The 12,805-nt window shown below is 47.3% G+C and overlaps 2 protein-coding genes across 2 annotated transcripts; one reads left to right on the plus strand and one right to left on the minus strand.

Moving 5' to 3' along the window:
- Nucleotides 1-1,810: 1,810 nt before the first annotated feature.
- Nucleotides 1,811-4,816, plus strand: GGS22DRAFT_181754 (GroES-like protein; the record flags this gene model as incomplete). The annotated part of the gene is made up of 8 exons (XM_047963893.1): nt 1,811-1,992; nt 2,056-2,962; nt 3,261-3,313; nt 3,614-3,615; nt 4,007-4,137; nt 4,171-4,297; nt 4,409-4,493; nt 4,558-4,816. 8 exons carry the CDS (start codon nt 1,811-1,813, stop codon nt 4,814-4,816), a joined length of 1,746 nt encoding a protein of 581 aa, XP_047815049.1.
- Nucleotides 4,817-9,075: 4,259 nt separating this feature from the next.
- GGS22DRAFT_72214 (methyltransferase LaeA) lies at nt 9,076-10,895 on the minus strand. Its single transcript, XM_047967915.1, has 7 exons — nt 10,510-10,895; nt 10,296-10,428; nt 10,074-10,234; nt 9,947-10,006; nt 9,751-9,894; nt 9,261-9,683; nt 9,076-9,211 (listed from the first exon to the last, which is right to left on the minus strand). The coding sequence occupies exons 1-7, from the start codon at nt 10,572-10,574 to the stop codon at nt 9,163-9,165; spliced, it is 1,035 nt and encodes a 344-aa protein (XP_047815050.1). The 5' UTR covers nt 10,575-10,895; the 3' UTR covers nt 9,076-9,162.
- Nucleotides 10,896-12,805: the final 1,910 nt, after the last annotated feature.

Raw genomic sequence — 12,805 nt, forward strand, 5'->3', positions numbered from 1 at the left:
ATGCTATTAATCGATGACTGGAAGCAGGTAAAGTGGCAGGTACATCGTTCGTTTCTTATACACAACAGGTAGGTAGTAGTTTAAACTTAACACTTGACACTTAGATAACTTCCTTAATACGGGCGTAGCAGATTTATAATTATGATTGATAATAACATTGCAGCTTGTGTGCTAGAAATCAATTGATATAGTTAGATGCATTATACTCTATAGAGATTTGATCAAGTTATAAGACAACCTATACAATTCTAGAGAAGACCTCGGGAGTCGGGGTCTCATATAACACCGATCGCAAGTGCAATAACTTGAACATTACAGAAGAGGTAGATTTCAACATAATTGTCTCATGTCACAAAGAAATGTATAAATGTAAGAATTAGACTCCTAGAGCCTTTGAGTAAAAAGCTTTAAATATAAAATAGTTGTACTAATATATGAGATCTTGGGAAGAAGTTGTTCAAGCTCGAAAAGGTTGATCTTATCGCAGTGCTGTTTGAATGAGAGTGAGATCGATAAGACTGGGACTTACAACACTATTGAAACAGTAGCAAGACTCGAGAATCACGGCCTACGTTTAGTATAGGTAGGTACCTATATCACAATTAAACATCTAAGATGGCTTCAAAACAGGTTCATTGCTTCCTAGTAGGACTTGAAGGTTAAGAAACTACATTCTTCATTCTAGCACCTACCTAGGCAAGTATGAGAGAGCCGTTCTTGCATTCGTATTAACCTTGGAAGTGTCGCACGTGAAAAATTCCCTGTTGTGCGCTTTAGAAACCGGTATGTAAGGGTACAGGGCTTAATTAGACGTATGCAGTGGCTGTAGATCAGGGCACCATGCTAGATATCTCGCTAAAACCCCGCTGAATTCTAGATCTTTGTATGTACACCCGAAGGGGCCGTTCCCATTCGCGGGGGTATACACGCCTACCTGACATCCCGTTAAGACACCTTAGCATGGCTCGTGTAGAGATAAGCTCGCCTGGTTATAGATGCGCATCTGTGAGCAAATTCGGCATACTACCCGTATGGAGATGGTTGGCGACAGGACCCTTAGAATCGCGATACCTAGGTAGGTACCTAGTCTCCCGCCGGACAAATAATTACGTGGCACACTTACAATGTAGGGGGGGTGCTAGAAGGGATGCTAGCTTACCCGCTGTGAGGCGCGCTACTGTATGGCTTTTGACCGCGTGATAGAAGCTTCTGCGGGGACAATATTTGGCGATGTGCGATGCGACGCGATTAATTGGTGCGGCAAACAACATCGACAATAGAAACCTCCGTCTTCATTTCCACATATCCCCGTTTAATCGGACGTATACCGACCGAACGTCACGTTATCGTATTGCCATCTCCAATTGCGGACACCCCACATCCCCTCAATCCAGACAATAGTTGTTTTTTTCTTACCTTTCCGCGGAACCGATGTGGTCCCCATAGGTAACCCTGATTTAGAAATTGTCCCGATCCAGGCAGAGCTACAGCTCTGTAGCCGTATCAGATCACGATCTACTTTTGGTGTAGCCGCTCAAAACATGGGTTCTCCGTTCTCCGGATGAAGGTTACTATCCGACATCGTCTCGGTCAGCCACGTTTGGTGGAAAAAGTATTGGATTCGACAAAAAATTATGGGGGAAACAAAGAGGAAGCTACCAGGAAATAAAAACAATTAGTAGTCCCCCCTCTTTTAAGGTTGCCCCCCATCAACGATTGTAGGAGCTTAAAACTTTCCTCAGACTTAGCAGTTGAAAGAGGGTCCTCATCCATCTCTTCTTTTCGGAAATTCCACCTGTTTGCCGTCAATATGAGCTCAACTGTTGTTGAGACCATCATCAAGCCTACTAAGGCGAACATCGGAGTCTTCACGAACCCCGCTCACAAGCTATGGATCGAGGAAACTGGACCAACGGTGGAGGACGTGCAGAAGGGAGAAAGCTTGAAGCCTGGTGAGGTCACTGTTGCTATTAAGAGCACTGGAATATGCGGGTGAGTAAACTGTTTGAAGTTTTAGCAAACAGGGAGAGGTTGACTCGCTAACTCTCTATGTAGCTCCGATGTTCATTTCTGGCATGCCGGTTGCATCGGACCTATGATCGTGGAAGGGGATCATATCCTAGGACATGAGTCGGCAGGACAGGTCATCGCCGTACACCCATCCGTGACACACCTAAAGGTTGGAGACCGAGTCGCGATAGAGCCAAACATTATATGCAACGCATGCGAGCCTTGCCTGACTGGCCGATACAACGGTTGCGAGAAAGTCGAATTCCTGTCGACCCCACCTGTCCCCGGTCTGTTGAGAAGATACGTGAATCATCTGGCTATCTGGTGTCACAAGATCGGAGACATGTCATACGAGAACGGAGCTCTATTAGAGCCCCTGAGTGTTGCCCTAGCGGGTATCCAGAGATGCGGAGTCAAACTTGGTGATCCGGTACTTGTCTGCGGCGCTGGACCGATCGGATTAATCACATTACTCTGCTGCAAGGCTGCCGGTGCTTGTCCCTTGGTCGTCACCGACATTGATGAAGGACGACTCAAGTTCGCCAAGGAGCTCGTCCCATCGGTCATAACACACAAGGTAGAACGGTTAAGCGCTGAGGAATCGGCGAAGAAGATAGTGGAGTCCTTTGGTGGCATCGAGCCAGCAATCGCTTTAGAGTGTACCGGAGTTGAGAGCAGCGTCGCGGCCTCTGTCTGGGCCCTCAAGTTCGGAGGCAAGGTATTCGTAATCGGCGTGGGAAAGAACGAGATCAACTTCCCTTTCATGCGAGCTAGCACACGAGAAATCGACGTGCAATTCCAATACCGATACAGCAACACATGGCCTCGAGCTATTCGACTCGTCGAGAACGGCGTGGTAGACCTCGAGAAGCTTGTCACTCATCGATTTAAGCTTGAAGATGCCCTCGAGGCTTTTAACACGGCAGCGGATCCCAAAACTGGCGCCATCAAAGTTCAGATCAAAAGCGAAGACTAGATCAAGAGCGAAATGTTGAATTATAATTAAGAGTAAAGGTCATAATGGGTTAGGGATATCCATGGATATTGGTATTAAAGACCAGACGGGTACCTATGGAGTATGTAGTTGCTCTTAGAACAGATCCCCTCAGTCTAATAAACAGGAAGCATAATGAAGACTATTCGGCTCCAAGTAATGGAAAAGAAATGAGAATATGATAGATGCAACATTGAAGTGCATAAAAACCAAAGTGATTGAAATATTAGAAGAGAAATAAATGGATGAAGGGAAGGTACCTAATGTACAGAAGTCGCCTTCAAAAGATTTTGCCATAGGGAAACCCCTGTCAGGATTGGCAGCAACTGGCAGCTAATCATCACCAGCTGTTTCAGCTTGGCACTGATTTCCTGGATTAATCTTTGGCTTTAAGATACCTTCACGCCATAGATAATGCTTTAAAAGTAATCAAATTTCTTCTATAATGTTAAGCATTCATTTGATTAAATAGAAATCTAAAAGTTTAATAGTTAACATGAAGCTTTCAAGGTAGAATACCTGATGAAAAATAAGGTCTATTTGAACTAAACTTCCAGCCCCTGAAACAGCTGGCAAAAAAGGGTTCACAGCTGTTGCCAAGCCTGACAGGGGTTCCCTATGGCAAAATCTTTTGAAGGCGACTTCTGTACCTTTAACACATCTAATTATTGTGGGGTTACACATACTTATATGAACTCCGATTGGTCAATTGTTCAAAAGTTAGTTATCAGGGCAGTCAGGGTTGAACCTTGAGGTCCAAGCTCGGATCGGGTTTTTCCGCCGTCGACATTTTTGAACAGCCGATAAGTTTTGAGTGTTTTTTCCTTAGCTGCGAGAGAAAACAGTTGATAGCGCACCTTGAAAATCCGACGACGACCCTTGCGACTTTTTTCTCCCCTCCTCCGTTCATTTTTCTCCGTCAATCGACGTAATCGTTGTATTTGTTTCTTCTTCTTTTTATTTTATTTTCCTTCCCTCCTCCCTCCCCCGAATACTCCCGAGTCACAATGTCGTCCGGTCTCGCACGTCCCATGCTTCGGCAATCGGGAGCTTGGAGTCGCATGGCGGCCCGAAGATTCGAGTCGACCTCGACGCAGAAGGCGACCGAGACCGCCAAGGAGTCCGCAGCGAAGGCATCTAAGGTCGCTTCCGAGTATGCGGCGAAGGCACAGCAGGGTCTTTCGAGGGTTGCCTCATCGGCCGGACCGGCTATCGCAGCTGCGACCAAGGGATTATCGAAGTCGTTGGGTAACGTTGGTGGACGTACGGGAAAACTAGTTGCCCTCGTTGAGAGTACGTACATACGGATACATATTTAATATGATGACACTTTGCATCGTGGGGGAAAGGAAGAGGTACATATGGTATTATACCGGGACAGCGGCTGATATCTTGAATTTACAGAGCAAACCCCCACCGTCGTCTACTACTCGAAGGTCGTATCAGAGCTCGCCAAGATCATCTTCCACGGCCAGAAGATGTCACCACCGTGAGTTCCGAGCAACGACATCTACGCGAAATACAGCATACAGTTCTAACAGGATAATGCGCAGGTCTCTCGTTACGGTCCAGAGCTACTGGCAGAACGTGTTGAAGTCCGTCCAGAACCCGAACGCGCTGCTCCAGACGGCCAACAAGTTCGCGCAGTCACCAGCCGCCCTCATGCAGCAAGCGAGAAACGTCAGCAAAACCCAGCTTGCAGTCGGCGGCGTCCTACTCGCTGAATGCCTCGGCTTCTTCACCGTCGGCGAGATGATCGGTCGCTTCAAGATAATCGGATACCACGGCGACTCCCACGCCGCCCACCACTAAGGGCAACGATAGCAGCAACGGCAGCTTACGGCAGCTCTCGAGGGAAGGAAAACTTTTAAAAAAGATACCTCTTGTATTACGCATGAATGGGGGAACGTTATAGACAGGCGGAATTGATTCAAATGTGTTCTTGCATTCAAGGGTAAAGCATAGTGGGTAATACGAAGGGACGAAAAAACAGGATTCCGAAGTTCGGAAAACTCTCTTAAACTAGACGACCCGACGATGATGTGCCAATATCCCGCTAGAGGGGAGGAAAAGAAGGGGGGTTTTTGGCCGTCTCTCTATTTTTGATCGGCGGCGGCGGCAAGCGTGGGAAAGTGCAAAGGAGAGATCAAGAGATCGCCAGGGTGTATATTCCTCACCATGTATTATTCACTCTCGAAGAAGGGTACACTCAACCCTTCGCAAAAATCCCCCTTTTTGAGTACCTACTCCAGTGCCGTCGACCATCGTCTTTGCTTTTTTTTTCTTTCCTTTGTTCGTGTGTCATCCCGTGTACAATATCTACGAACTTGCATCGAGAGGGTGTTCTGCAGCAGTCGACGAATTAAAGTAATTGCCCACCGTTATCACCTCACCGTTTCTTGCTTGCGTGCGTGCGTGTTGGTTTCCTCTTCTTTGCTTACTATTTGGTATTGTGTTTTGTCGCCGAACAGACTCGGGGAAGTAGTGGGAGGGGCATTGCTTGTTGTTATGACATGATATCCGGAAAGGTGTTGGTTTTTACATTTTTATCTCCTTTCCTCTTTTTTTTTTTTGCCGCAACGTCATGACCGGCCTGTGCTACCGCCTGCCTACCTGGATCTGGGACAAACAAAGTAACTCGCAGGAAGAACATATGGCCAGATCGAGGTTTTATGTATCGTATCGGGCGACGAGTGGCGTGCGTGCGTCGTCTTTGACGTGCGTTGTGCGAGCGAGATATTGTACATATCCCACTCGAACCAACAAGGTGTGGCAAGGACCCCGGTTTTGGTTGGTCGGACGGTCTGACCCAAGCCGCTCAGGTGACGGTTTACGGCAAGTGGCCAAGGGGCACAGCAGGTTTGGGGGGGAGGAGGGGCGGGAGTTGCCGTAGGGAGGTGTCATTGTGTAGATCGAGGCTCAGATTTCGCTCCCGCGGCTTCTTTATGACGGCCGAGTGGCGTCGGCGGGATAAGAGGACTGGCTTCCCCGGTTTACAGCTGGAATTGCTGGTCGGGTCGTGGCCGTGTGTGTGGCGTTCGCGATTTTGGCCTCGGCAGATTTCGTTACATACATATACATGTACTTCGTGTCATATGCCTGTAGCGTATGCGAGTCTATTATAGTTCTGATGTGATATATGCCGCTTACTTGTTAGTAGGATCTAGCCGGCCAGAAAGTTGGGCGTACGAGAATTGGGTGTCATCGTTACTCACTCATCGATAAAGTAATCGAATTCGAGCCGGGGACCTCCCGAAGGCGCTTATTCAGTACCGCTAGTCGAAATATAATATTCCCGAGTATCCATTGTGTAATACTCAACAACAAAAAAAGGGGGGTGGGTGGCGGAAGCCATCGCCGTTCTGCCGGGAGCTCGATGATCGTGTAACGACGCCCGGGGCAACGACAACGCCTAGAACCTCCTTGTATAGTCGAATTGACACGTAGGTATCGCGTTGACAATCGTGACGAATATTGCCGGCTCGAAAAGAGAGTCAAAAAGGAAAGGGGGTTGGAGCCGGCGGCCATCCATCCTCCTTTTACCCCGTCCGCTCGCCCTATTTCATTCCACACGCTCAAATATCGTGAGAGGCGGCATCATCGAATGCGACCCGGCACCAACTGCATGATAGCCAACACGACACGTTTCTAGTTAGGGAACAGAGGTTTGGGGGCAGGAAAGCAATTATATGTTTTCATGTGATGTGCGGTGATATAGAAGGAACCAACTGCATGAGAGGGAAGATCTGCTGACCTCCTTTAGGAATGGAACGTGGTAGTAGTGAGGAAGTAGGAAATATTTAATACGCTACTGCATATAATACCTATCTATGCACGAGTTCAGGTAGTAGCAGCAGCGTGAAGCGCCGGAGCACGAGTAAGGACGGTATCAAGGCGACCGCTACATGTGGCAGATGTAGGTAATAGCTGGCCTGGCTTACTGCTATGTATGTCGCCAGCCAGTTACGTATTCGTAAAGCTCCCGAGACTCCACCGTTAAGAATTATTATCGGATAGCACGAAGAGCTAGACGTATCGGGCCGGTAGAACGAAGCGTGGAAGCGATTCGCTCGCTGGTCAAGGTAGCGTGCGTGATTCCTACGTAGATTGGGTAGCAGTCGTCTCTACCCGTCCGTTCGAGAGCGCCATCGTTGCCACCACGAGCCGGCCGCCAAGGGGTTGGTAAATTGTGATCGAAAGGGATGAATGCCATAAAAATGGCCCCATCCGCCCCTTCGAAACGGCAGCCAGGGAAACCCACCAAGGAACAAGGGATTCATCCAGGAGCGAACAGGATAAGTCAGCACGGATCGGATCGACCCTCCCGTCGACGACTTTCGGGTATCGAGGAGGATGTCGTTGAAGAACAGCCGGGCCTCACAGACGTGCGTCATTCGCATGCGCATGGACGTTAATCAAGTGTGGCACATTAATCTATACCCGGCCGAGTGGTTTCAAACCGACAAGCCCTATTCTGGTTGGAGAAGGTAACTTCTAACATTAGGCGCGTTGAGTTGCATTAGAAGCTGAAGAACATTCTAAAGTAAAATGGCATGAACATGAATACAAGGAGCAAGCTCCGAAATATATTCGTATTTGTTCCTTGGATATATGGAACAGGTACATCTCTTTAATGATCAATAACCTATCTTACTTAGGTAGGTACTAAGTAGGTATGTAGTAAGTAGACTACATGTATGTAGTAATAGTCGGGTAAGTTGCACGAACTTGGTGATCAGGTTGAGGCATACGATGTTGGCTTCAATTGCTAATTGACCGGCGCATATTTATTGAAACATGTACCTATTATGGAACTGTTAGCTATATGGAATGCAACAAAGCTCTAAGATAAACACGTTGGTTGGACGAGGATCACTGCTCACCAACTTGATGTGGCCAAGTAGCCAACGCTCGAGCACACAATATGGTACTAATGCACGAGACGTCTGAGACCAGCTCAGTAACGGTCGGAATATCAATAACAATAGTAATAATGCTGTTATTTACAATAGAAGTAAAAATGTATTTACTGCAACGGGGTTGCAACAATAGACAACAAATAACACAGGCCTCGGGACTAGGCTGCCAGAGGCCGCCCTGCAGGTCAACTTTTTTTCAAAACCACACACCCAAAAGCCAAAGCCAGACAAACATGACACCGAAATAACACCCGCCGAAATGTATAATGCATACAATCAAGGGAAAGTAATGCAATCATGACCCGGAGCGCCGTCTCGTCTAAGGCGGAGGAAAGCAGTGTAACTCTTCACTGCCCAATGCACCTGTATGCTTGGTGCCAAGCCAATCCCGCCAATGAAGACACCTCCCCATCTCAAGGTTCGACTTCTGCTGCGCCAAACAGAAAACGACCGACCAATACACATCGATAGAAATCATTTCCCGGCAGCGCATATCATGATCATGATCGGAAATCGGAATCGCTGCAAGTCGAGATGAAAGGCACCGACGTAAACAACATCAAGAAGGCCCAAGTGCAGTTTAGTCTTTGCCATTCGTTGTCGGGAATAGGCGAAATGCATCGTGAAGAAAGTAGTGTACATCCAATTATATCCCACGCTAATCTGCGACATGCACGCGCAGACGTATTACTTCCAGATCAGCCTAGTTAGCCAATACCGGAGAAAAAAAAGGTGTGCTCAGCCCCCTGAGAATGGCACCCAGACTTTGCTCTTGATGCAGGAGTATGTCGAACAGGCGGTGGTGGTCAAAACGGAATGGCCTAGGAATGTCGAGCAAACGACCAACATGGCAAATCGTACAATACGGGCAACCTGCAGGGACAATGTGCCATTTCATACAAGCCTGATTTCATACGTGAGAATCAAGATAGTTGGTCAATGGTGCATTTCAACCTTGCGGAAGTTGTTCGTCTGGAATTTGGGGGCCGTAAGAAGCTCGGGTAACGTCCCTAAAGTCACATGTACTTCGTTGTACATCAGAGTGAGCCTTATAGTAGCTTCTTAATCCACTTGAAAAAGGCGGAAGAGCCTGCATAGAGGAGTGATAGGTCTTTTCTGCAAGCGCCATAGACGTCCAAGGTGGGCTGTGGCCTCGGAGATCAAATAACAGGAGCTTTGGTTCTGGTGGCGTGTAGATAGATACCGGTCCAATTGTTGCGTCGCAGGGAACCGAATTGTTCACGCCCGTTGGCCGGGGATAGACGGCCTTCTCGCTGTCCAAATGTACCTATCCCTTGTAAGTTTTGTCAATACGGGTAGCGGCAGAGAAAACTTACATGGTGCAGTAAGATCTTATCCCACGAGAGCACATTTCCTTCCGCACTTTAGCAACTAAATTCGAAACCTGCTCCGGATCGTAACCGTTCATTCTGGTTAGGGGAGCTATTGATAGGCCGTATAGTCCCTGCGTAATTCCGAGGTTGAACCATCTACCCATCTCTCTTTCGTTTTCATCTGGGGGCCAAGAATTGAACGGAACCCGCTTGCTAATTTGCTTCACGTCAACGTAGCCGAGTCGTTCCAACAACCCAACAGTATGGGGATTCGCTGTTATAGGTCGCCTAGCTCTATCCATCGCTAGAGTTAGTTCGTGCGCCCATATTTTAATGTGGGAATCCTCGGGCAGTTCCCCGTCCTCGCACTTGGGCGTGAAATCGATCTCTACATGTTCAAGTACTCCCGTTTCGGGCTTGAGATACCTATAAGTCACAGTTAGCGGTCGATAATTACGTGGGTCTGCGACTAAATAGAGATAATGGCCCGTACCTGAGTGCCTGACTATACAAAGATGTCCAGTTCTCTATGGAACCAGCAAGCATTTTCATATGGATGAGATCGAAAGAAGACTCTTCAACACCAGACCAAGGTTCCTCGATATCGCATCGCTGAAACGCGACACCGGGCGGAATTCTATACTTAGGTCATTAGTAGAAATAAGGGGCCATGGCAAAGATCAGCGCACCTAAGAGGTTGTATCAAGGAGAGATCCCAGCCAAGAATATCAGCTCGTCCTTGATGGCGACTATGAAGAGATAGGTAAGGTTAGCCGACAGTCTGTGCGCTAACACGATGTCATATAAACGACTCACTCAGCCATATCGATCACCCAGATACCAGTTCCGCATCCAAGATCGAGAATTCGGGGGTGGCGAGGTAGCAGCCGCTGGCAGAGGCCTCCGTAGCTAGCGTTGTCTTCCCGCCGTGCCACTAGAAAGAACTTGTGTAATAAATCCATTCTATCCATTTCTTCCTAAACGCCAGTTTTAGTCGAAGTCCCATTCGGTCAAGATTCGATCTAACGAGCTCCATACCTCATCCATTGGAAACATATATTTGCCTCTTCGAAACGTATCGTAGGATCGGCCATTCTCCGTGTACCACCATTCTTCCGGTTTTATTCTATTTTCGACTCGGGGCGCGATGGAGTTGGGTGGTATCGGTGCACTAATAAAAACAAAAGACCTTTGTTAGTATAATCAAAAGCTTTAGATAGAATTTTAGAAGCTCGGAGACCTTTTAACGTACCCATTCTGGCCAGAAACCGAGCCTGAAATCGCAGGGTAAATCGAACCGTTGCCATTGTAAGCCATGGCGGGAACGGTGTGGCCCAATCGGGGCGGAAGCACGCGCGCGACAGGGCGCAACCCTAGGGAATCCGTGGTGAAGGTATTGAAAGGTTAGATGGGAATGATGTTAAATGTTGCGATAAATTCGACAACGTCGAGTCGGCGATGCGCTAAGTTAGAACCTTGTAAATTGTATAGGTGCAGATAGGTAGCTTTGGGATACTTGAACCAGCTACACCTGGCTCTAAATTAGGACCTCGAAAGCGCAAAAGTTTTAAAAAGGGGGAAGGAAGAAAAATAATGAATGACAAAGGCGAAAATTCACAACCGAGGAATAATAGGGAGATAATACCGAAGGAGAAAAGAATTTAGAAAGGTTCGAAAGACAAAAAGTCAACGAGGGACCGAACTTTAGAACAAAGGTACGCGTGTTGAAGAAATCGCGGACGAGAAGATGATATGTGACTAGTATGTGACGATGAGCGGGTAGTGGGGGCTGTGAGTTTCAATCGAACGAGGTACAACATAAAATTATTTTAGTGCCAACCCTAGCTTTAAGTACCACCCAGTATAGCCTAAGTACCGGTATGCCAGAGCAGTCACGGTGCCGTATTTGTCGTAGTAGTGTATAGGTAATGTATAGTTAATGTATAGGTGTATAGGTGCTTAGGTGTATGTAATAGGTAATGTAAATCCGTAATCTCTTAGACACGCGAGACGCGGACGCAACATCGAGCAGCATAAACGTAAAACATAAAAATGGATGAGGAGGAGGAGAAGCAGGAGTAGGCGGAGGAGGAAGACGTGGTAGCAGGTAGACATAGGAGACTTTTTAAAGTTGAGATAGAGATTTATAATGGACAGGGGGACCTTTAGAGCTGGAAGTCCTGGTAAAAACGACGTTGGAACATCGCTTTCTGAGGTTATAGGTAATATGCATTTAAATATGCATGTAGGGTACATCAACTCTTACTGGTCGACCGCTAGTTGACCTGTCTAACTGGTTCACTCTGGACAATACCTAGGATTTCCAGGTATCCTAAGTAGATATTCTACACCGGCCTCAAATGTATAGCACAACCTACCTGGTTATATAGCGGTACTTTAAGGTACAACACATCCTAGCACCTCGGAGAAGAGGTATGTGGGTCCCTTAAGCAGCCAAGCATTAGCTAGCGCTGTATGTACAGAAGGCGCATTCAAAACATTTTGCCATAGGTAGATCGGCAACAGCTGGCACTGAAGTGGGTCACAGCTGTAAGCCAACTGTTGGCATGAGTGCTGGTAGCTGCCAAGTGGATCAAGGCCAGCAGTCAGCAGCTGGGTGATAGCTGTGAGCGCATACACCGCCAGCTGGTGTTGATCTGCCTATGGCAAAATGTTTTGAATGCGCCTTCTGTACTCTACCTACAATTTTCCAAGGTTCCAAGGTTCCAATGCTCCTTGGAAGGTACATCGTACCCACTACGCAATTACCGTCCATGCACCTTCTCAGTCTATCCACCCCAGACTTCGAGACCCATATTGTTAAACTTCAAGCTAACCTACCTACCTATTTACTAATAGTTATCGATATGGAATTCATCAATTTTGACTCGTAACATCATTTTAGAGGTATTCTCAATACATTTCATTATTCTTTCTCATAAGTATCAACCTCTGCTGAGAAGAGATGATACCTATCCATTGAAGTCGAAATGTTGAGTATGTACAAGGTCTTATGAAGCATCAAGCCATATCCGTCTCGGCCAACGAGCAGTCTCGGGAACGGTACCACCAATCTAATGACACACCCGACGATGCCTCGTTGCTTGACCCGTCCACTTGGTGACAAAGTGGGTTCTTTTTGTAAGGCTTCGGGTGGACGCATCGCCTAAGAGCCTAGCCCCACCGGTATAGCGCTTTCAGTCCCGATGAAGAGGATCGTGTTTCCTTAGCGGTGACACAATGCTGAAGGGAGAGGTACTAGTACAAGATCTTGTAATCAATGGAGAGCTTATGGGATGCAGCAAAATAACATCTGCTAACCCTCGAGTCTAGACTCTACCCGACCTACAATCGTCTTAATGGCCTCGAATCATCTACTATGCTATTATAGGTCCGGAAACTAATCTAGCACAGGAGTGAGGGAGGAATTACCATATGCGTAACATGTGTTGCTGACAACATCTTACCACCTGTTATTAGTGGCACATTATGACCGTTGCTTATATCCTCCTCTGTAGTGTATCTCGAGAGAACGCGGCATGTTACAC

This window comes from Annulohypoxylon maeteangense (assembly GCF_022496945.1).
Source record: "Annulohypoxylon maeteangense strain CBS 123835 unplaced genomic scaffold GGS22scaffold_20, whole genome shotgun sequence".
In the NCBI taxonomy this organism is placed as follows: Eukaryota; Fungi; Ascomycota; class Sordariomycetes; order Xylariales; family Hypoxylaceae; genus Annulohypoxylon; species Annulohypoxylon maeteangense.

Coding starts and splice junctions, on each gene's coding strand:
- GGS22DRAFT_72214 (XM_047967915.1), bottom strand. CDS start 10,574: ATGGCTTACAATGGCAACGGTTCGATTTACCCTGCGATTTCAGGCTCG. Junction 10,235..10,295: donor ATATGTTTCCAATGGATGAG/GTATGGAGCTCG, acceptor ACTGGCGTTTAG/GAAGAAATGGATAGAATGGA. Junction 9,684..9,750: donor TTGTATAGTCAGGCACTCAG/GTACGGGCCATT, acceptor TGTGACTTATAG/GTATCTCAAGCCCGAAACGG.